This window comes from Rutidosis leptorrhynchoides, chromosome 1 (assembly GCF_046630445.1).
Source record: "Rutidosis leptorrhynchoides isolate AG116_Rl617_1_P2 chromosome 1, CSIRO_AGI_Rlap_v1, whole genome shotgun sequence".
Lineage (NCBI taxonomy): Eukaryota > Viridiplantae > Streptophyta > Magnoliopsida > Asterales > Asteraceae > Rutidosis > Rutidosis leptorrhynchoides.
In genome coordinates this window covers 453,388,474-453,411,476 of record NC_092333.1, presented here as the reverse complement: position 1 = coordinate 453,411,476, position 23,003 = coordinate 453,388,474, and the positions used below count along the sequence as shown (strand labels likewise).

The following is a 23,003-nucleotide window of genomic DNA, read 5'->3' as shown; positions in this document are numbered from 1 at the left end:
TAGATGACCATTTTAGAAAACATACTTCCACTTTGAGTTTAACCATAATTTTTGGATATAGTTTCATGTTCATAATAAAAATCATTTTCTCAGAATAACAACTTTTAAATCAAAGTTTATCATAGTTTTTAATTAACTAACCCAAAACAGCCCGCGGTGTTACTACTACGGCGTAAATCCGGTTTTACGGTGTTTTTCGTGTTTCCAGGTTTTAAATCATTAAGTTAGCATATCATATAGATATAGAACATGTGTTTAGTTGATTTTAAAAGTCAAGTTAGAAGGATTAACTTTTATTTGCGAACAAGTTTAGAATTAACTAAACTATGTTCTAGTGATTACAAGTTTAAACCTTCGAATAAGATAGCTTTATATGTATGAATCGAATGATGTTATGAACATCATTACTACCTCAATTTTCTTGGATAAACCTACTGGAAATGAGAAAAATAGATCTAGCTTCAAAGGATCCTTGGATGGCTTGAAAGTTCTTGAAGCAGAATCATGACACGAAAACAATTTCAAGTAAGATTTCCACTCGAAATAAGATTGTTATAGTTATAGAAATTGAATTAAAGTTTGAATATGATTATTACCTTGTATTAGAAAGATAACCTACTGTAAGTAACAAAGGTTTCTTGATCTTGGATGATTACTTGGAATGAATTTAGAAAACTTGGAAGTAAACTTGCAATCTTGGAAGTATTCTTGATTTTATGAAATTAGAACTTTTGGAATTTATGAAGAACACTTAGAACTTGAAGATAGAACTTGAGAGAGATCAATTAGATGAAGAAAATTGAAGAATGAAAGTGTTTGTAGGTGTTTTTGGTCGTTGGTGTATGGATTAGATATAAAGGATATGTAATTTTGTTTTCATGTAAATAAGTCATGAATGATTACTCATATTTTTGTAATTTTATGAGATATTTCATGCTAGTTGCCAAATGATGGTTCCCACATGTGTTAGGTGACTCACATGGGCTGCTAAGAGCTGATCATTGGAGTGTATATACCAATAGTACATACATCTAAAAGCTGTGTATTGTACGAGTACGAATACGAGTGCATACGAGTAGAATTGTTGATGAAACTGAACGAGGATGTAATTGTAAGCATTTTTGTTAAGTAGAAGTATTTTGATAAGTGTATTGAAGTCTTTCAAAAGTGTATAAATACATATTAAAACACTACATGTATATACATTTTAACTGAGTCGTTAAGTCATCGTTAGTCGTTACATGTAAGTGTTGTTTTGAAACCTTTAGGTTAACGATCTTGTTAAATGTTGTTAACCCAATGTTTATAATATCAAATGAGATTTTAAATTATTATATTATCATGATATTATCATGTATGAATATCTCTTAATATGATATATATACATTAAATGTCTTTACAACGATAATCGTTACATATATGTCTCGTTTAAAAATCATTAAGTTAGTAGTCTTGTTTTTACATGTGTAGTTCATTGTTAATATACTTAATGATATGTTTACTTATCATAGTATCATGTTAACTATATATATATCCATATATATGTCATCATATAGTTTTTACAAGTTTTAACGTTCATGAATCACCAGTCAACTTGGGTGGTCAATTGTCTATATGAAACATATTTTAATTAATCAAGTCTTAACAAGTTTGATTGCTTAACATGTTGGAAACATTTAATCATGTAAATATCAATCTCAATTAATATATATAAACATGGAAAAGTTCGGGTCACTACAAATTATGTGTTTAAACAAAAAATGATTAGGGCCCAACCGGGTTCAAGGGGGAAAAAAGGTGAGAGGACGAAAGTACCCTGATACTATTCATAAGTGTTTGTCTAATAGTTAATATGGTAATGGTAATGCTTACATTATGAAATTAAAATGTAAATTATGTGTTTAAACAAAAAATGATTAGGGCCCAACCGGGTTCAAACCGGTGACCTATTGATCTGCAGTCAATTGCTCTACCACTGAGCTATGGACCCATTTGTTGATTTGTTTTGTGTTTACGTTTTTATATATACAAAATTTAAACATGCGTCAATTTAACACACTATTTTGAATGCAACAAACATTATTTATTCAAATATCAAATATCCAAACCCTAACCCTCATTTTCCACACACCTGAACACAATGAACTAATTTGATTTCAGGTTTAAAAATTGGAGATGGCAGAGCAGCATCATCATCGTCATCGTTCAGAAGAAGAAACGGTAAATCAGACTTCCGACGATAACAATGAAATTGAAAACATCGAACAAGATTTGAAACTTATGTCTCAAAAAATAGTTGAATTTAGAGACATTTTGCCAAATCAACTTGAGATCAATCTCGCATCAATCCTTTCTGCTCAGAGACCTGTTAGTTTCAATCAGTCTGAAATAGATCCCCGAAATTTGTCCTGTACTCCTAATCCAGGTACTCATTTATACATCCTCTGCATATAATTTTATATATCTTTTATAAATATGTATATAATTAAGTTGTTAACTCGGTTTTACAATTGCTCCAGTTGTTTAGTATGTGAGAGAGTGTAGTGTTGTTGGTAGTATACGAAGATCAGTGATCTTTTATTGTTTAGTTAGGTTAGGTTAAGTTAGGGTTTATAGAAAATAATTGGGTCTTATTCACTAATTTAGTATCCACAGTAAGACAGATTGATTTTGGAACGTTAGCTTATGAACTCATTTCGGATTTGAATCGAACTCTGTTGTAATTTGAGATAATGAGTGCTTGGTTGAACTTGAAAAAATATTTGCTAAGTTGAGGGTTTTATTTTTTCGCTTGGTTTACACTTTCCTATTTGAATAAAGGGATGCATCTGAATTTTTATCCAAAGTTTCAACTTTCGGGAAGATAATATAAGATATTCCTATTGTACGAATAGCTTGATTTTATTTTGTCATTGGTAATGTTTACAAGCACATTGAATCCAAAATGTAGCTTAGAAGCTTTAAGGATCAAGTTTTTGTCTAACTTTTAGGTTCAGAGAATGGGATAGTCATCGAAGATAATCACGTACACACTGAAAAAATACTGTCAATCGAACAGAAGATTTCAAGCAGCGCTTCTGCAATGTCTTCTCTTTTGGTGAGAATGAAAGATTGTATGTCAAGAATCGATAAACTGGAGTCCTTCTACAAAGGAATCCATCCTGCTTTCAAAAGAAGAAAGATTACCTCAGAAAATAGCTTAATGTGAGGTACCATTACATTTGTTAATGTTAATGTTTGTTAGAATGAATTTATATTGTCATCTACTCACCTGATTGGGTCAGCAAAGTGGATTTAAAAGCCATTTTTGTCTTGTCATGCTTAATATCATTGAAATTTAATACCTCATGGTTAAGGCTTTATCATTTTGATTATAGATTTTAAGAGTTAAGATATTAAATTTACTCTAGTGACCCAGAAAATGATGCTACTCACAAAATTGTTTATTCTTTCTGATGAAGGAAAATGCTGCTTTTTTAGATTCAAGGATACAGGAATTTGTATAGAGATTGGGCGACTTTGGTAAACTGAGTTACATTCTTGCATTTGATGAGAAGAGGGATGTCCAGTTTTAGTTGTTTTAACTTTAGAACATTGCGAGTAGTGAAAACCTTCGGAATTCGAGTTTTTGGAGCCCTGAAAGCTTAATTATGAGTGGTCTAGAATGATATGTGGGTTGTATGTATTATCAAAATGACAGGTTAAGATCTTGTTTTTACTTACTTTGATGGTGTGGTGTTCAAGTATATCTAGAACTCGACGTAGCGAAAGCGTTAATATGGTTGATATGTTAATTTAAGCAAAAGTCAAAGACAAAATTGCGCCGTTGGTCCTTGTGGTTTGCACAAAATTGCATGGTTTGGACAAAAGTTTGTTTTCGACTTCGTTGGTCCGTGTGGTTTTAAAATTGAACCCGGTTGGTCCCTCATGAAAACCTCTGTTAAAAAAATCTGTTAAACTTAGTCATGTGCCATCTACATGAGGGTATTTTCGTCTTTTAATTATTCTTTTTTGTCCTTTTTCATCTCTTTTCTTTTCCTAATTATTGTCCCTTTTTTCTCTCTTTTATAATATAAATATAAAATATAAAATATAAAATATAAACATCACAAACCCTAAATCAATTAACAGATCGAACTTCAAACTTCATCATCGTTCATCATCATATCGTTCATCATCATCATCATCATCATCATCATCATCATCATCATCATCGTTCATCATCATCATCGTCGTCGTCGTTCATCATCATCAAACTTGAAGCAAGCAGTAGCAGCATCATCATCGTTCACCAGCAAGCAGATTCATCATCAAACTTCACCATCGTCATCAATTCATCATCATCGTTCATCATCAATGATTCACCTGCAAAAACTTGAAGCAAGCAGTAGCAGCAACGATTTCACCTGGACGGAGTTCGAATGGGGTGGAGGTCATCTCAATTGGTAGGTTCAGGTGGTGAATGGGGTGGAGTTCGAACACATGGCCGGAGCATGCCGGATCTACAATTGCTTTATTTCAATGCTCATCGATTCTCCTTTATTTCAGTGGGTAAGATCTTTTTATCAATGATCGTCGGTTCTGCTTCATGAATGTTCTTCTGTTAATTTGCTTGCTGGAAACTCTGTATCTTATATATCTACTCATTTTGCAGCAATCTGGAAACTCTGTATCTTATATTCTTCACAATTGTAATTTGCTTGCTTTTTTAAAAGAAAATGATTGAAAGTTTGGTGGGTTTAAATTTGATTTAGGGTTTTAAATTTTGAGTGTGATGTTAATTGTGGGTTTGAATTTAGGGTTTATAATTCATGGTGACAAATTGGATATTATATGTAATTTGGGTGTGGTGTTAAATGTGGGTTTGAACTTGGTTTAGGATTTTTAATTTTAGGGTTGGTGTTTTTGAAGGAATAAAAATGAAGGTAATGAGTTTTATTTGGGGGAAGAAGATGAATAGGAATAGGAAAATTTCATAAAGATACACACTTAGTCTCTAATTGATGCAGTGGACGAAAATACCCTCATGTGCCACGCAAATGGGTAAGTTAACGGTTCAATTTTAACAGACGTATGGGAGGGGGACCAACCGGGTTCAATTTTAAAATCACACGGACCAACGAAGTCGAAAACAAACTTTTGTCCAAACCATGCAATTTTGTGCAAACCACAAGGACCAACGGCGTAGTTTTGTCAAAGTCAAATGTGATGTCGTACTTTATAACATGAGTTATTATTATTATTATTATCGGAAGTTGCTAACTACAATCCTTAATGTTGTTGATAACGTGCACAAAATAAAATGTTTGTAAAAACTTATTTTACTAACTTTGTGTCCAATAAACTAATAAAGCCATGACGTTACAAAATTGAATTGTAATAAAAATATTTTGACAAATGTTTATATAACATTCCAAATATTACATTGAAACATTGGCCTAACCTATTGTAACCTTTTGATTTCAAGATGTTGACTCAAATAATTAATTTCGATCACACATTGCAAACCGCCGGGACAAATTTTGGACAATAATTTAGCAAAGCGTGGTTTTTTTAACGGCTGAAATTTTATTAAACACAACAACTCTCTAGCGGGGAGCTAAAAAGGGATTACAAAGGGCATAAAAGTCATTTATTGGTTCGAGCTCAATAGTTCACGTCGCCCTCAATTGGAAATACAATGTTTAATTTAAATTGATATTCTATTTTGACAAAAATAAAGGTGTTGTCATGCCAATGTGGCCTATGTAATAAGTAAATTCTTTTTAGGGTGATTGGGAAAATGTTTACGACAATAAGTTACACCATATATGTATACAACTAGTAACTAGTAATGTGGTCCGCGCGGTGCCGCAGATTGGATGTATTTAGTGTTCTATGAAATGGGTCTGAAAAAGTATATCTCATGCAATGACTATAACCAAGAGGCGTACAATCAAAACAACATGCCAAATGAAAGATAATGGTACATGTTCATATCTTGAGGTAGCACGCCAGGTTTCTTATAAAGATCGATAGCACTCATCTACGGCGAGAGTAGAAGGATCTACAGATTCTTCATATTAAATACCTGAGTCCCCAATCAAGACCGTGAATATTGGCACAAAGTAAGTTAAAAAAAAAAGGAGGAAGATATAAAATTAATACAACGAACTTAGAGTTGATCAAAAGGCGGGCAAGAAAGTACCTCTCGTAACTCACTGATTTTCATTTTACAACAGGCCAATAGCGACGTTCACCAGCTACATTGACATTATGCAGATTTCAACGAACCTACAAAAGTGACATTATGATATTATGCGTCTTTGAGTTTTCAAAAGTGAATACTAAATCATTGATAACTGCTTCTTCAGCCCAATCTGCTCCATCATCAACTGAAAAATCACCATCAAGTGGAACAATCTCTACGTTGATTGATGAAAAGGTTCAGCTTGATACAATTGGTATTAATTAACATTAAACATAAAAACTTCCATAAGAGTACTATTTTCCAACTTGATCTATAGTGAAAAATGTATTATGCAACTTTGAAACAAATAGCATGATATGAATTTAATTTAAAGAACTTATAATAATGATATTGATAGATAACCATGGTAATAGTGAAAAGAAGTTTTGAACACCTGAAGAAACAAGATTACAACTATCCCTCCGACCATCAATTATCAGAGCTGCGTTGACACATGCTCATCGCCACATCTGCTTCCCGAAATGTCACCTGCATTTTTCAAAATCACATAAAAACCTATCATCACATAAAAACCCATCATCATTTCAAAATTCTTTTGCAAGATTCTAATACACCAATAATTGATTACAACTATAAAAAAATAGAACAAAAAAATAATAATGGAATCATACAAAGCCATAGCTTTTAAAACTGCTAGTAGTTTTATCAGTGTTCCAAGATCTCACCAAATTGTACAATATAAAATTTCATGGTATCCTTTTGGGTTTCCCAAGCCAACCCACCAAAAAAATTTATAAACAAATATAATTTTAACATCTAACAGAGATTATGATAAATATAACTAAGAGAAGATTAAAAACCAACACGCTAATTGTCTTGGAAGTGAAGTCGATAAAATTAGGACACAACGTGTAGGTAACACTTTTTCTACAAAGGTGGTAACTGAGGACACAACATGTTAATCAAATGCAGATTTTTCCTCTTTCAAGTATGATGACCACGCTGCTAGTAAGTCAATGTACCCATTTGTAACCCAACTCAAAACTTGTAGGTGGCGATATTGGTTTGACATTTTTCCTTTGTAAATACAGCGTGAGACAGCACAATGATCATAAGTTTTCTTATAAGTGATAACAAATTAACCTACATTGAAAACTAACATAGACGGTAACAAAATTATCAAATTGAAATTAAATACAATTAGAAAGTAATAAAATTTAAATTTTACTAAAATTCAACTTACAACGAATCGCCAAACTCTCCCTAACAAACTCTTTCCCGTTATAGTCGATTGAAATCAAATATCCCAGTTGAACTCTTTCGGTAACTTCCATTTGGTTTGACTATAACAAAGTTCAAAAACCGATAATATAAATCTCTAACATCAGCACTATATATCATTAGATTTCTATACTTAAAATCGACAAGCATCAAAACTTGATGTTGACAATCCAAGACAAAAAATGGCATTCATCCATATATCTTGTGTAAGACCCAAATTATTATTGTACAGCAGTGTAATTATGGTACATAGAGTGTGGGTATTATTGTGTATTGAAACGGAGGTCAGAAACTGTCCAGACCCTTGTGCGCGCCGCACACACATAGTGGAGCGCACCGCGCACTGCTCCTGGGCACAGTTTTCTGCTTTTTAAATTAAAGATAAATGAAGGGTATTCTTGTCTTTTCACATGGGGACGAGTTAGAGCATTAGAGGCCAGATTGTATGGTGGTTAAAACACTCTTAACTTTATCACCAACCACATCATCTCTTCCAAATCAAGTTCTAGAGTGAGAAACACTTTGAGAGAGAGAAAGCTCAAATCAAAGAGGAAGAAGTTGATTTCGGGCCAAAGCGCGTGTGTTAAAGTTGTTCATCTAATCACAAGATACGTTGTGATTGTGGTGGTATGCTCTAATCTTGATTTCCTTATTTTAATTTGTTTAAGGGCTAGGGTTTGGGTTAGTGATGAACATAAAACCCATATTTGATGATTTTGGGTGTTCTTGGGTAAGATTGGGTCATGAGGACTCAAAGATGACTAACCTAGGATTTTAAAATGATAAATGGACTTATGAGTCATAATTGATTAGTTAATTACTAGCACACCTAGTTATTAAGCAAATGGGTGTTATTTGGGTTAGTGGATGACCCGAAATGGGTGTGTTGACTTTAAAATGGTCAAATGGGTAATAATTGACCTAGTTGGGAAAGATGGGTATGAAATACCCTAATTGTGTATTAGTTAGTGTTGTTGGACCTTAATCACTAGCTTTTAGTGATCTATGATGGTCTTGACCTTAAATGGACGGTTTTGGTGTAAATGGGCCATTTAATGCATTTAAGTCATTAAATGCACATGAGTGAATTGTTGGTGTTTAGTCCAACTAGCAAATTATCTTCAAGTATCATCTAATATAAGGTGAGTACATAGTTAAAAGGGTAGCTTTCAGGAAAGGGATTGTGTATTGTTGGACCACCCGTGCAAGAGATGTCATGCAATCTTCGGATTCAGCGAGGGTGTATATTTGTGTATTTCAAATGTGATTATAATCTCTAAGGGAGAGCCGATGTCGAGTCCATAGGGTTGTACTATGCTAACAGGGGGTTAGTTATATGGGTGTGATAATAGTAGGGCCAATTATCACAAATGGATTGTCACGATTGGGTTCGCGCAAGTGAAACCATTTCGGAATCCGAATATCCATTATTGGGCGTATTGTTGTGGGTTTAGGTTTGAGCGAGTCGAAGCTGCACAGGGAGGGGAAGCAACCAACTACGGATTAGAGAGAAGATTTAGTGGTAAGTAGATCGTCTAACTCTTACCACCATGAAAGGATCGCTGCTTGAACGCCAAAGCTCTCATGTGGATTTTTGTAAATTCATTTTTGGTTATCATTAAATCGTGTTATGATTGTTGTATATGGGTCTAAATCGCATAATATATGTGATCAAAGATTCAATGGGCATGTTTTTTTTTTTTGGAAAATTGGTTTTGAAGTACTTAATCTTAGTTGTAAATCATGTGTTTAAAACAGGTTGTGATCGAAGTGAATCTTAGGTATGAAATGTGTTGCTTGAAAATGGATCAAGCTTGTTAAACCTGTAGACTTGTGCATGTTTTATTGCGCGTCGCGCAGTTTGACAATGCGCCACGCAACATAGAGTGTGTTGAAAATCGTAGCTGAAACAAATATCGATCTTGTTTTCAGTTATATTGCATGGGGCGCAGATTTCTTGGGGCACCGCGCAGTATAATGGGATTCAATGTGAGCCAACAAATTTTTTTTTTTTTTGTTTAAGGGCGTTAAGTGATTTGAATCATTTAAATCGACTTGTCTTCAATACTTGGAATCCTTAATACAACCGAAAAACTTCAATAAAACCTAATCGACTTGTCTTTGGTATTTTTTTTTTTTTTTTAAAAGCACTCTTCGGTAATTTTTTTCTCTAAAATCTAAAATCCGACGACAATAACAGAGATGGGTGTGTTTGATTTTTGGTTTTCTTTTCATGAAGACGAAGATGATAAATTAAGGTTTTTTCAACTCTTCATCTTTGTTAGCATTTGTTCAGATGCTGGTGGAGAACCAGTTGAAGGTGTAATGGAAGGTGTAGGAAGTGGAGCACCGATAAATGGCGGTGGTGTCGGTGATTTGAAGGTACGACACTGATGTTGTTTGTGTGAGAATTTGATTGCCATTTGTTGTTATTTGTCTGAGAATTTATTTTTTGTTTGTGTGAAATTGTTTGTGTACAATTTGAAGAATTTGATTTGCCATTTTTGTTGTTGTTTGCGTGTGAGATGAAACGTAGATGTATAGATAGATTGAAGAAATGGATATATATATATATATATATATATATATATATATATATATATATATATATATACACACACACACACACACACACACTAGGTATGGAGCCTGTGTGTTGCAAGACGGTTTTAATATTATTGCAAAGATTGCGTATGTATAATATTAATAACACAATATTAAAAAATAGATTATACTTGATGAATAAACATACTTCAAATATTTACAAAAAATAACATTTAACATACAAAATAGTTCATAGATATTATACAAATGAAAATTATTTAAAATATTTATTCAATTAAGTCTATAAGTGTTTCAAGACTTCTTTGTATACAACATTTTTTTTTGTGATGGATAGTTTGTTATCCCTGTCTAAGATTAATATCTTTATTCATTGCCGATTGGTAACCCGAGATAGTACAACGTATAGTTTTCCATGACTAAAGACCGATTTTGGAAGAAATAAACCGACACGCGATAGCGATTGTCCTTGACTTTTATTGATTGTCATTGCAAAGCACACTGACAATGGATATTGTTTTTTGTGAAATCTGAAAGGTATTCTCTTGTCCGACGGTATGATAAGCATACGTGATAATATATAAAATATGTCAATTTTAGTATAATATAATATAAATATCCTTACCTGGTTTGTGGGGATGAACGACATCTACCGACAAAAATTCAAATGTTTTGTCAAATACAACTTCCTGTCGACTCATAAGGTTTGATTGTTTGTAAATAAAAAATAAAAAAATTTTAAATTATGTCGAACAAATCAGTTTTGCAAAAACTCCATGATTCTATCATTAATGATTTTAAATTCTTCATCAGTGAGAGCAAGAATTGCCCGTATTGTGATTGCAAAGATTGAGAATGTACAATATTAACAACATGTATTAATATTCTGAGCCCGTACGTTGCATGGTAGTTATAAAAATTAGTTTTCGATAACTTTAGTATTGATACATTCCATTCTTAATCTTCAGTAGACTTCAAAAACAGACATATGTGTGCATGGGGGAAGCCACGTTTTTGAAATTCAATTGTGTAAACAACTGCAATGAAAACGTTAAATAATTAGATTTCAATTAAAAAGGTTAGAGTTTTAGTAAATATACAGTTAATGAAAGATATTGATTGAAAATACATGTTTCAACCTCGCCAAAGACATGATTCTCTTTGAAGTCTTTTATCATACTTTTTAGCTTCATTTCAAATAGCCTACATAATATTTTGGTATGTCCTCGTCTAACAACCCGTCCTAATCCACCTGGACGAAGTCATCAACATTTGGTCCCATCGCGAGGTACTATCCTAAGTATGCCATGAATGACTTCATGTAATATCTTTAAAATGAGCAAATGCATAGCGGAAGATTTCATTCATACCTGAGAATAAACATGCTTAAAAGTGTCAACCAAAAGTTTTCTTATAAGTGATAACAAATTAACCTACATTGAAAACTAACATAGACGGTAACAAAATTATCAAATTGAAATTAAATACAATTAGAAAGTAATAAAATTTAAATTTTACTAAAATTCAACTTACAACGAATCGCCAAACTCTCCCTAACAAACTCTTTCCCGTTATAGTCGATTGAAATCAAATATCCCAGTTGAACTCTTTCGGTAACTTCCATTTGGTTTGACTATAACAAAGTTCAAAAACCGATAATATAAATCTCTAACATCAGCACTATATATCATTAGATTTCTATACTTAAAATCGACAAGCATCAAAACTTGATGTTGACAATCCAAGACAAAAAATGGCATTCATCCATATATCTTGTGTAAGACCCAAATTATTATTGTACAGCAGTGTAATTATGGTACATAGAGTGTGGGTATTATTGTGTATTGAAACGGAGGTCAGAAACTGTCCAGACCCTTGTGCGCGCCGCACACACATAGTGGAGCGCACCGCGCACTGCTCCTGGGCACAGTTTTCTGCCTTTTAAATTAAAGATAAATGAAGGGTATTCTTGTCTTTTCACATGGGGACGAGTTAGAGCATTAGAGGCCAGATTGTATGGTGGTTAAAACACTCTTAACTTTATCACCAACCACATCATCTCTTCCAAATCAAGTTCTAGAGTGAGAAACACTTTGAGAGAGAGAAAGCTCAAATCAAAGAGGAAGAAGTTGATTTCGGGCCAAAGCGCGTGTGTTAAAGTTGTTCATCTAATCACAAGATACGTTGTGATTGTGGTGGTATGCTCTAATCTTGATTTCCTTATTTTAATTTGTTTAAGGGCTAGGGTTTGGGTTAGTGATGAACATAAAACCCATATTTGATGATTTTGGGTGTTCTTGGGTAAGATTGGGTCATGAGGACTCAAAGATGACTAACCTAGGATTTTAAAATGATAAATGGACTTATGAGTCATAATTGATTAGTTAATTACTAGCACACCTAGTTATTAAGCAAATGGGTGTTATTTGGGTTAGTGGATGACCCGAAATGGGTGTGTTGACTTTAAAATGGTCAAATGGGTAATAATTGACCTAGTTGGGAAAGATGGGTATGAAATACCCTAATTGTGTATTAGTTAGTGTTGTTGGACCTTAATCACTAGCTTTTAGTGATCTATGATGGTCTTGACCTTAAATGGACGGTTTTGGTGTAAATGGGCCATTTAATGCATTTAAGTCATTAAATGCACATGAGTGAATTGTTGGTGTTTAGTCCAACTAGCAAATTATCTTCAAGTATCATCTAATATAAGGTGAGTACATAGTTAAAAGGGTAGCTTTCAGGAAAGGGATTGTGTATTGTTGGACCACCCGTGCAAGAGATGTCATGCAATCTTCGGATTCAGCGTGGGTGTATATTTGTGTATTTCAAATGTGATTATAATCTCTAAGGGAGAGCCGATGTCGAGTCCATAGGGTTGTACTATGCTAACAAGGGGTTAGTTATATGGGTGTGATAATAGTAGGGCCAATTATCACAAATGGATTGTCACGATTGGGTTCGCGCAAGTGAAACCATTTCGGAATCCGAATATCCATTATTGGGCGTATTGTTGTGGGTTTAGGTTTGAGCGAGTCGAAGCTGCACAGGGAGGGGAAGCAACCAACTACGGATTAGAGAGAAGATTTAGTGGTAAGTAGATCGTCTAACTCTTACCACCATGAAAGGATCGCTGCTTGAACGCCAAAGCTCTCATGTGGATTTTTGTAAATTCATTTTTGGTTATCATTAAATCGTGTTATGATTGTTGTATATGGGTCTAAATCGCATAATATATGTGATCAAAGATTCAATGGGCATGTTTTTTTTTTTTGGAAAATTGGTTTTGAAGTACTTAATCTTAGTTGTAAATCATGTGTTTAAAACAGGTTGTGATCGAAGTGAATCTTAGGTATGAAATGTGTTGATTGAAAATGGATCAAGCTTGTTAAACCTGTAGACTTGTGCATGTTTTATTGCGAGTCGCGCAGTTTGACAGTGCGCCACGCAACATAGAGTGTGTTGAAAATCGTAGCTGAAACAAATATCGATCTTGTTTTCAGTTATATTGCATGGGGCGCAGATTTCTTGGGGCACCGCGCAGTATAATGGGATTCAATGTGAGCCAACAAATTTTTTTTTTTTTGTTTAAGGGCGTTAAGTGATTTGAATCATTTAAATCGACTTGTCTTCAATACTTGGAATCCTTAATACAACCGAAAAACTTCAATAAAACCTAATCGACTTGTCTTTGGTAATTTTTTTTTTTTTAAAAGCACTCTTCGGTAATTTTTTTCTCTAAAATCTAAAATCCGACGACAATAACAGAGATGGGTGTGTTTGATTTTTGGTTTTCTTTTCATGAAGACGAAGATGATAAATTAAGGTTTTTTCAACTCTTCATCTTTGTTAGCATTTGTTCAGATGCTGGTGGAGAACCAGTTGAAGGTGTAATGGAAGGTGTAGGAAGTGGAGCACCGATAAATGGCGGTGGTGTCGGTGATTTGAAGGTACGACACTGATGTTGTTTGTGTGAGAATTTGATTGCCATTTGTTGTTATTTGTCTGAGAATTTATTTTTTGTTTGTGTGAAATTGTTTGTGTACAATTTGAAGAATTTGATTTGCCATTTTTGTTGTTGTTTGCGTGTGAGATGAAACGTAGATGTATAGATAGATTGAAGAAATGGATATATATATATATATATATATATATATATATATATACACACACACACACACACACACTAGGTATGGAGCCTGTGTGTTGCAAGACGGTTTTAATATTATTGCAAAGATTGCGTATGTATAATATTAATAACACAATATTAAAAAATAGATTATACTTGATGAATAAACATACTTCAAATATTTACAAAAAATAACATTTAACATACAAAATAGTTCATAGATATTATACAAATGAAAATTATTTAAAATATTTATTCAATTAAGTCTATAAGTGTTTCAAGACTTCTTTGTATACAACATTTTTTTTTTGTGATGGATAGTTTGTTATCCTTGTCTAAGATTAATATCTTTATTCATTGCCGATTGGTAACCCGAGATAGTACAACGTATAGTTTTCCATGACTAAAGACCGATTTTGGAAGAAATAAACCGACACGCGATAGCGATTGTCCTTGACTTTTATTGATTGTCATTACAAAGCACACTGACAATGGATATTGTTTTTTGTGAAATCTGAAAGGTATTCTCTTGTCCGACGGTATGATAAACATACGTGATAATATATAAAATATGTCAATTTTAGTATAATATAATATAAATATCCTTACCTGGTTTGTGGGGATGAACGACATCTACCGACAAAAATTCAAATGTTTTGTCAAATACAACTTCCTGTCGACTCATAAGGTTTGATTGTTTGTAAATAAAAAATAAAAAAATTTTAAATTATGTCGAACAAATCAGTTTTGCAAAAACTCCATGATTCTATCATTAATGATTTTAAATTCTTCATCAGTGAGAGCAAGAATTGCCCGTATTGTGATTGCAAAGATTGAGAATGTACAATATTAACAACATGTATTAATATTCTGAGCCCGTACGTTGCATGGTAGTTATAAAAATTAGTTTTCGATAACTTTAGTATTGATACATTCCATTCTTAATCTTCAGTAGACTTCAAAAACAGACATATGTGTGCATGGGGGAAGCCACGTTTTTGAAATTCAATTGTGTAAACAACTGCAATGAAAACGTTAAATAATTAGATTTCAATTAAAAAGGTTAGAGTTTTAGTAAATATACAGTTAATGAAAGATATTGATTGAAAATACATGTTTCAACCTCGCCAAAGACATGATTCTCTTTGAAGTCTTTTATCATACTTTTTAGCTTCATTTCAAATAGCCTACATAATATTTTGGTATGTCCTCGTCTAACAACCCGTCCTAATCCACCTGGACGAAGTCATCAACATTTGGTCCCATCGCGAGGTACTATCCTAAGTATGCCATGAATGACTTCATGTAATATCTTTAAAATGAGCAAATGCATAGCGGAAGATTTCATTCATACCTGAGAATAAACATGCTTAAAAGTGTCAACCAAAAGGTTGGTGAGTTCATAGGTTTATCATAACAATCATTTCAATATATTAACAGACCACAAGATTTTCGTTTACATAAACGTTTTAATAAAAATATTCTAAGTGGTTGAGCACTTGGTAACCATACTTAACATTTAATCAACGTCGCATATTCCCTTTATTATGAAATCTCACTACACTGTACCAAGTGTAGTCACTGAAACGAAGTACTGTGCAACCGTTGAATACTTGTCGTCCAGTCCAGTTGGGGTTGTCAGGCCCGATAGATCTATCAACGGGATTCGCGTTTACAATACCGCATGTAAATGGTAGTTACCAAGCTACAGGAAAGTATGCCAGTGGTACAACTCAACGTAGAATATATTTTAAGTACTTATGTCTATTTCGTAAAGCATTCATAAAAGCAGCGCATGTATTCTCAGCTCAAAAATATATATTGCAAAAGCAATTAAAAAGGGAGCAAATGAAACTCACCATACTGTATTTTGTAGTAAAAATACATTTGACGACATTGAATAAGTGTAGGGTTGGCCTCAGATTCACGATCCTATATCATTTATGTATATTAATACATATAATCGTAATCAAACAAATTTATATATATTTAGTTATGTTTTAAGATTTACTATTTATATATATGATTCAATTTAAAATATATTTAAATATTATTTGTAACTTATTTATAATAATATTTTATTAAAGCAAAATAGTATTTAATGTTATTATAGATGTAATATATATTTTTACATAAATGTCCTTTATTTATTACAGTAATATTTTTAATACTAAACTAGTGACAATAATAATAATGATAATAATAATAATAATAATTTTAATCATAATACTACTAATGATAACCTTAATGATAATACTTAATAATTAAACTTATAATAATAGTAATAATAATAATAATATTAATAGTAATAATAATAATAATAATAATAATAATAATAATAATAGTAATAATAATAATAATAATAATAATAATAATAATAATAATAATAATAATAATGGTAATTGTAACACTACCTCATAGAAGTAGCCCTTAAAAATAATGCCCAAGTCCGGGTTTGAACCCGCGACGTCCCGCTAACCCGATAACGCCTTTTAACCATTCCTTTGTCACATCATTTCATCTTCGAATATTGTTTTGTCATAGTGTATGATCAAAATTATTATCTATATCGCCATCACCTTAATAATCTAACCATCATCATCATATACCATGACATCTCTAAAATCATCATCTTATCTCATCATCATAAATGTTATATAACATTATCATCATTCGTTTTTATTAACTTCATTATAAAATCATAAAACATGAAATCACAATCCTAATTTATTTCGTTAGCCACCCGTCATCATCATAATCATTATAATAACCGTATATCATCATCATCTTTATATCATATCATATATATCATCATTTCCTAATCCTAACCATCATCATCATCTAACACTCGTTACATAATCATCATCTTTATCTAATCTATATTGCCATCATCATCGATCACATACATCATCATTATCATGTATCTCGTATCATCGTCTCTATCATATGTTCTCATCATCCATTCGTTCATCACATCATCATCCTAATCATACACTTATCATAATCATTTGTTTTTCATCATCATCAATACTTCGTGGGTTTTAATCAGACAAAGAAACACGGAATTGAAATATGTCTATAACAATTTGCGTGTTACAGACCCAATCAGATGGCATAACATAAATGTCCAACTAAAACCATAGATAGCCTACTAGTGGCCCAAACAATTTAAAAGCCCATCAATTAGTTCAGTTCCATAACGATTGAATTTTTCTAGCTTGCAAATTGAATAGGTCGACAGAATGTGATGGGGTGGGGTCGTCTGCATCATCAAACATTATCGAATTCCTTGATACAGTAATATATCACTATCTCTACAAAAGCAAAAAGTGTACTCCTTTTCTTTATCATCTTTATTATTCATCATCACAGCTCATCCTTTTTTATCACCTATCAACACAGAATCATGCTTCATTTATAAGTGGGTTTAAAATGAAGCTGAAGATGATCGTGGTTGTGGGTGGTTTACGGTTGCAAAGATAGAAGAAGGGACGGTGGTTCTAATGGTGATGGGTTATGGTGATGATGGTTGTTCACGACTGAAAACAGGAATATTTATAGTAGTTTTTCGATGGTCTGCAATAGTGGTTCGAAAAGAATTAGGAAGATAGCATAGCAGCAGCTGGTTAACGAAACAGGAGGAGAAAAATAGAGTAAACAGAAAACGGTTATGGTGTCGTGAAGGTGGTGATAAGGGTGTTCACAAGTGATCAAAAGAAAGTGGTGGTGATGACTTCGAGCAGTTGTAAACGGGAAGAATTCGTAGCAGAGAATTATTAATAGTAGCGATTTTGTATGGTGGTTTTTGGGGTTGAACATGAAGATGATAGATGATGGTGATAGGTGGCGGTTTGATGGTTGGGATCGTGGTGGTTTAGTCGAGCAATAGTAGCAGTTATAAAATGATAATAGTTCATGCGAAGGTGTAGCAGTAGTAAGGAGTAGCAGAAACAGTCGTATATGAAAGGTTATGATGGTTGGTTCACAATCAAGCTGTGGAGAGAGAAGAGAGAGAAGTGAAAGATGGGAGGTGACCGGAGGTTGTGGGTTTAGGTGGTTGGGGTGGTGCTCCGGTGACGGCAGGTGGCGGAGGATGTGGTGGATGGAGGATACCGGTGGGAGGTGGCGAGTGGTGGTTGTGGTGAAGATGAGAAAAGTAGGAGTTTGTATATATATATTTGGTTTCCTACACATGTATAAGCATATAATATATATGGAGGTGGTGTTTAGGATTGCATTTAAAACAGAAAAGAAACCAACGACGGGGGTTGTTGTGTGGATGATCAAAAGAAATAGAATTGGAAATGGTTGTTGATGATTTCATGTATGCATAATCTCTATGTTTATATATTATGTATACAATATAATATGAGTGGATGGTGAGTTTGATCAACAATCAGAGGAGAAATTTTGTAGTATTTGCAAGTGGTATCTTAGTGATTTTATGGATGGTTGTGTTGTGTTATACTCAGTAACAAAGTATCAAACACGATTGCGTAATATGTAAAAAAAAAATGAGGTTTACTTGCAAGAAATGAAGAAAGAAAGATAAAGTTACAAGAAATCAAGATGTGGTTAAGAAAATGAGTAGAAATTCAACAAGACAAAAAAATCACGGGGTTTTTAAATGTGAAAGAAGTCACAAAAGTAAAACCAACTTTTGTGTTGTATTTGTGACTTGTTATCCAACTCATATATTTAAGTTTTCAATGGATATTCACGGTGAATGAGCTGGCAAGGAATAGACTGAAACTTTATAAAAATTAATTTCCCTCATGTCTAAAAGAAAAGCAACCTTTCATTTTGTTTCCAAGTGCCGACAGTTTTACACGGTAATGTATCGTGCTCTTTTGCTAAACAGTTACGGATAAAATTAATTCAGAAAAAAATATCCCATATTTTAAAATTTAATTCATTTATTTATTTTGGTCATTATGGTATAAAATTCGATCATTAACTATGTAATATTATTAAACAAAAATTAACTCATTGTGCACGCCCAATCTTGGGTAAAATATAAAAATGGTTGAAATTTATAAATTAGCTCCTAAATATATTTTTAATAAGCCTAAAATTTATCTAACTCATTTTCGGATCACCGTTTATTTTATAATCACATAAGTTCAAATTTAACTTCTCTAAATAATAATCGAAACGTTCAACGACTATTATAATCATTTAATATTTATTTTTAATATACATTATATATACATTTAAATATATATGTATCTATTTACAAATAGTTGTTCGTGAATCGTCGGTAATGGTCGAAGGTCAATTGAATATATGTAACAGTTCAAAATTTTTGAGACGCAACATAACGGACTTTGCTTATTATGTCACAATTATGAAATCGTATCATGAGTTTGGTTCAAAATTAATCGAAATTTTCCGGGTCATGACAGTACCTACCCGTTAAAGAAATTTCGTACCCGAAATTTGATCGAGGTTGTCATGGATAACAATAAGAATGTTTTTATGACAAATATGAGTTGATAAATAGAGTTTTATCATCATTGAGTAATATGGATAAACCATTTGATTTTGTGAAGAGTACGAGTGAAGCTATCACAAAAGAGTGAAATGAGTAGGTGTAGATTCGTCATATCTTTTGACGTAGATAGGATTGATTTCCAAGTTCAAGAGATTTGGAGAGAATCTTAGTAATAAGATTTGATTCTTCGGTAATCAAAGGAATTAGGATCCGCTTTAAATGCGATCATCTGCCTCGATTGCTCTGTCGGATATTTCCATTATAAATTTACCTTTTCCGTTTTATTATTTTCACCATTCCTATACTTTCTTCTTTAACCATACTTCTAAAGATTGTAAAAATGCTTAATCCAGTACTGATCCTTGTCATTCTCCTGACAATTGCTTATGTCTTCCTCCTTTTTCATCTACCACCGGTGGAATCTGTTAACTTCAACTATTTCCTTGGGGTTATAGTGTTTTTCATTTTCCCGTGTATTTATGTTGCTATCCGCATTGATATACACGGTTTGTAATTTATGTGTTTGTGATCGGCTTTGTATTTTCCTTTATATTTCGGAGCTCCATGCTCTTGTTTTCTCTTCCCAACTTCAAGTCAAGCGAGTAATGGTCTAGAACTCGTAGATATAGAGTTTCGAATGATTATAACGTTCTAAGCATGAAAGAGCGTATTCTCACGATTTGATTGGTTAAATTATCAAAATCACTGAGGATGGAACTATCAATAATATATTTTATTAATATGTTCGGAGGTTGAACAGATTGAACGAGTCGTGTAACATGACACATGATGACGTTATGATCTGTGAACCATCATCACGTTTCATTAGAATTTTCAGCATGACTTACTATAATATAACCACGTTGGCCTGACGTCATTATATTATACTAACTCATGCTTCAATTCCCAACACTCCTCTAGGAAATCATTCATAATTTAAACTTGATTGTTACAGAATATAGAAACTAAAACAGTTTCTTTTATGATGTAATATAGATAGCACGAAGAGAAATAATTTCGGACAAAGATATTTATGAAGGTATCTTCAGAAATATCGAAGATATTTATAACTAAAGATACGATGATATCTTAGAATTTAAAATATCTAGAATCAAAGGATGTTGCGAAACTTTTCCGCAAGGATTTAGAATAAATAAGGAGCAAGATATTCGCTAGAGATTTCGTTAGGTACTAAATCGTCTGTTGGTAATATTGTAGAATATAAAAGGTTTCATGGTAACAATAACAATGGCAAAAGTATACATCAAAGTTATAATAAGGTTGATTCGAACGAATGGTCAAAGTAGACTTGCTGGAGCTGTGACAAAACTGACTATTGTGAACAAAAAAAAATTGCAATGTTATTTTCTGTAATAACAATGTCAAAGGAGCTAGCACAGATACGTGTTGAACCTTTACTCAGGTTCCAAGAGTTTTTTTTTTCCAGGTGCATAACTATATGCATAAATCTTTTCTTCCGTAGATGAGATGCAGTTGGTTCATTCTCTCGATTGAGGTGTTGTTCAAGAATCATGAAAGGTTTGAACACATATTGTAATCGTCAAGATACAAATGAGGTTTAAGATGAAATCAAGTGGCAAACTTGAAGAATTGTTTAGTTTCTTATGTTATAATCAATATTTTAATTCATTTTAATTGTCCAATGTTAATAGTCCACAGTTAGTAGTCCAATAGTCCAATAGTCCAAATAGTTAAATATATAATCTAATTAATCAAGACGCATCGTAACCCATTGTACAAACTATTGTCTCAGATTTAATCCGACGTATTGTGTACATGTGCCCCGATTTGTCCGACGATATTTAAAGTGCGTAAAATAAATAACTGTATTTAAATGACGATAAATAAAATGCGTAAAATAAATGACGATAAATAAAATTGCGATAATTAAAATTGCGATAAATAAATTGCGATAAATAAATTGCGATAAATGTAATAAGAAATTAACAGTTAGCTAGGAACAGTTAGCTAAGATTTTGTTAGCGTGGATTCTTAACAAAATTTCTCATAGTTAATTTGTTTGTTTCTAACAAATTTTATTTTGTCCGATGTTTTCTTCATTATGCCACTTGTTGGATTCTGATAGGTCAAAATCTAAATATGAAATTGAATGAAAATGGTTATTCTGCGGTGAACGGATTCGTATCTTTGTGGATGTACGTAGAATAGTAAATGACTGTTGAATCAGATTTGAAGAATGTACAGTGTAACTTATTAATGTGAAACCCAAATATTCCTAGGGTATTACCTACCCGTTAAAATATTTTCACCATTAACAGTTTGTACAAAAGAATCTTTGATGTAGGACGATACGTAGAGCGAAGATAAAGTAGATAGAACGATACGTAGAACGATGATTATGCTCGAGGTATAGAATGAGATGTTGAGGTATGTGATATTAAAACTTGGGTTGTTGGTGGTACTGGTGTCGATGTTGGTGGTGCTGTTGGTGCCGGTGATGTTGCTGAAGTTGGTAGGTTTTGCACCATATTTTCCAAAGATACAACTCGAGCGCGAAGTTCGTTGACTTCTTCTATTATTCCGGGATGATTGTCAGTCGGAACGAGCAGATGAATAAGGTTTAGAATTTTAGATAGAAGATAATCGTGACGAGCTACCCTGGAGATGAGGCTAAAAATGGTGTTTCGGATAGGTTCACCGATAAGTGCTTCAGGTTCTTCGCCGAGGGTGCAGGTTAGTGGGTGGAAAGGATCGCCTTCTTCTTGTTTCCATTGGTTAAGTCGACTACGAACCCATCCCCATTTCATCCAAAATAGGTGATGGCTAAGTGGTTGATCCATTCCGGTTACACTGCTTTCGGAGCTCAAGTGGATATCCATGTCGGAATAGTTGTCGGAATCTGAGGAACTTGAACTAGTTGCGAGTTTCATCTTGTACGGTCGGATATAGGATTTTCAACATGAAATGATTTTCGGATATTGGATGATATTATAATTACATAGAATACCTATATATAATATAGAAGATCCCGTAGATTACGGAGGAACTTTCGGAAACTGTCAGACGAAGTTTACAATAACAGATACGCTAGGATATAAATTTATCTATAAATTATCTATGCAATAAGTGCATTAAGTCGTTTCTAGATTTAGGAATGATAAGCAGGTAATTTTCCACTAGGAATGATAAGCAATACTTATAATATGCAGCTAAGGTCGAAGTCCAGACTCACTAATGCATCCTAACAGTATCTGGTAAGACACACTAATGCAAGACCTAGTTCGCTAGGACCAATGCTCTGATACCAACTCTAACAACCCGTCCTAATCCACCTGGACGAAGTCATCAACATTTGATCCCATCGC

General features: G+C 33.0%; 1 protein-coding gene and 1 non-coding gene across 4 annotated transcripts; one reads left to right on the top strand and one right to left on the bottom strand.

The window, feature by feature from the left end:
* Nucleotides 1–1,918: 1,918 nt before the first annotated feature.
* On the bottom strand, nt 1,919–1,990 carry TRNAC-GCA (transfer RNA cysteine (anticodon GCA)). Its single transcript has one exon. It is a non-coding gene; the product is annotated as a tRNA-Cys (tRNA).
* A 113-nt stretch (nt 1,991–2,103) lies between these two features.
* Nucleotides 2,104–3,722, top strand: LOC139873448 (uncharacterized). Of its 3 annotated transcripts, none has more exons than XM_071861376.1 (3): nt 2,104–2,425; nt 2,991–3,204; nt 3,462–3,722. In XM_071861376.1, exons 1-3 carry the CDS (start codon nt 2,176–2,178, stop codon nt 3,478–3,480), a joined length of 483 nt encoding a protein of 160 aa, XP_071717477.1. In that variant the 5' UTR covers nt 2,104–2,175; the 3' UTR covers nt 3,481–3,722. The 3 variants fall into 3 exon arrangements, with proteins under 3 accessions (XP_071717477.1, XP_071717489.1, XP_071717484.1); XM_071861388.1 differs by having other exon boundaries at nt 2,991–3,209; nt 3,481–3,722; XM_071861383.1 differs by having other exon boundaries at nt 2,991–3,209.
* The last annotated feature ends 19,281 nt before the right edge of the window (nt 3,723–23,003 follow it).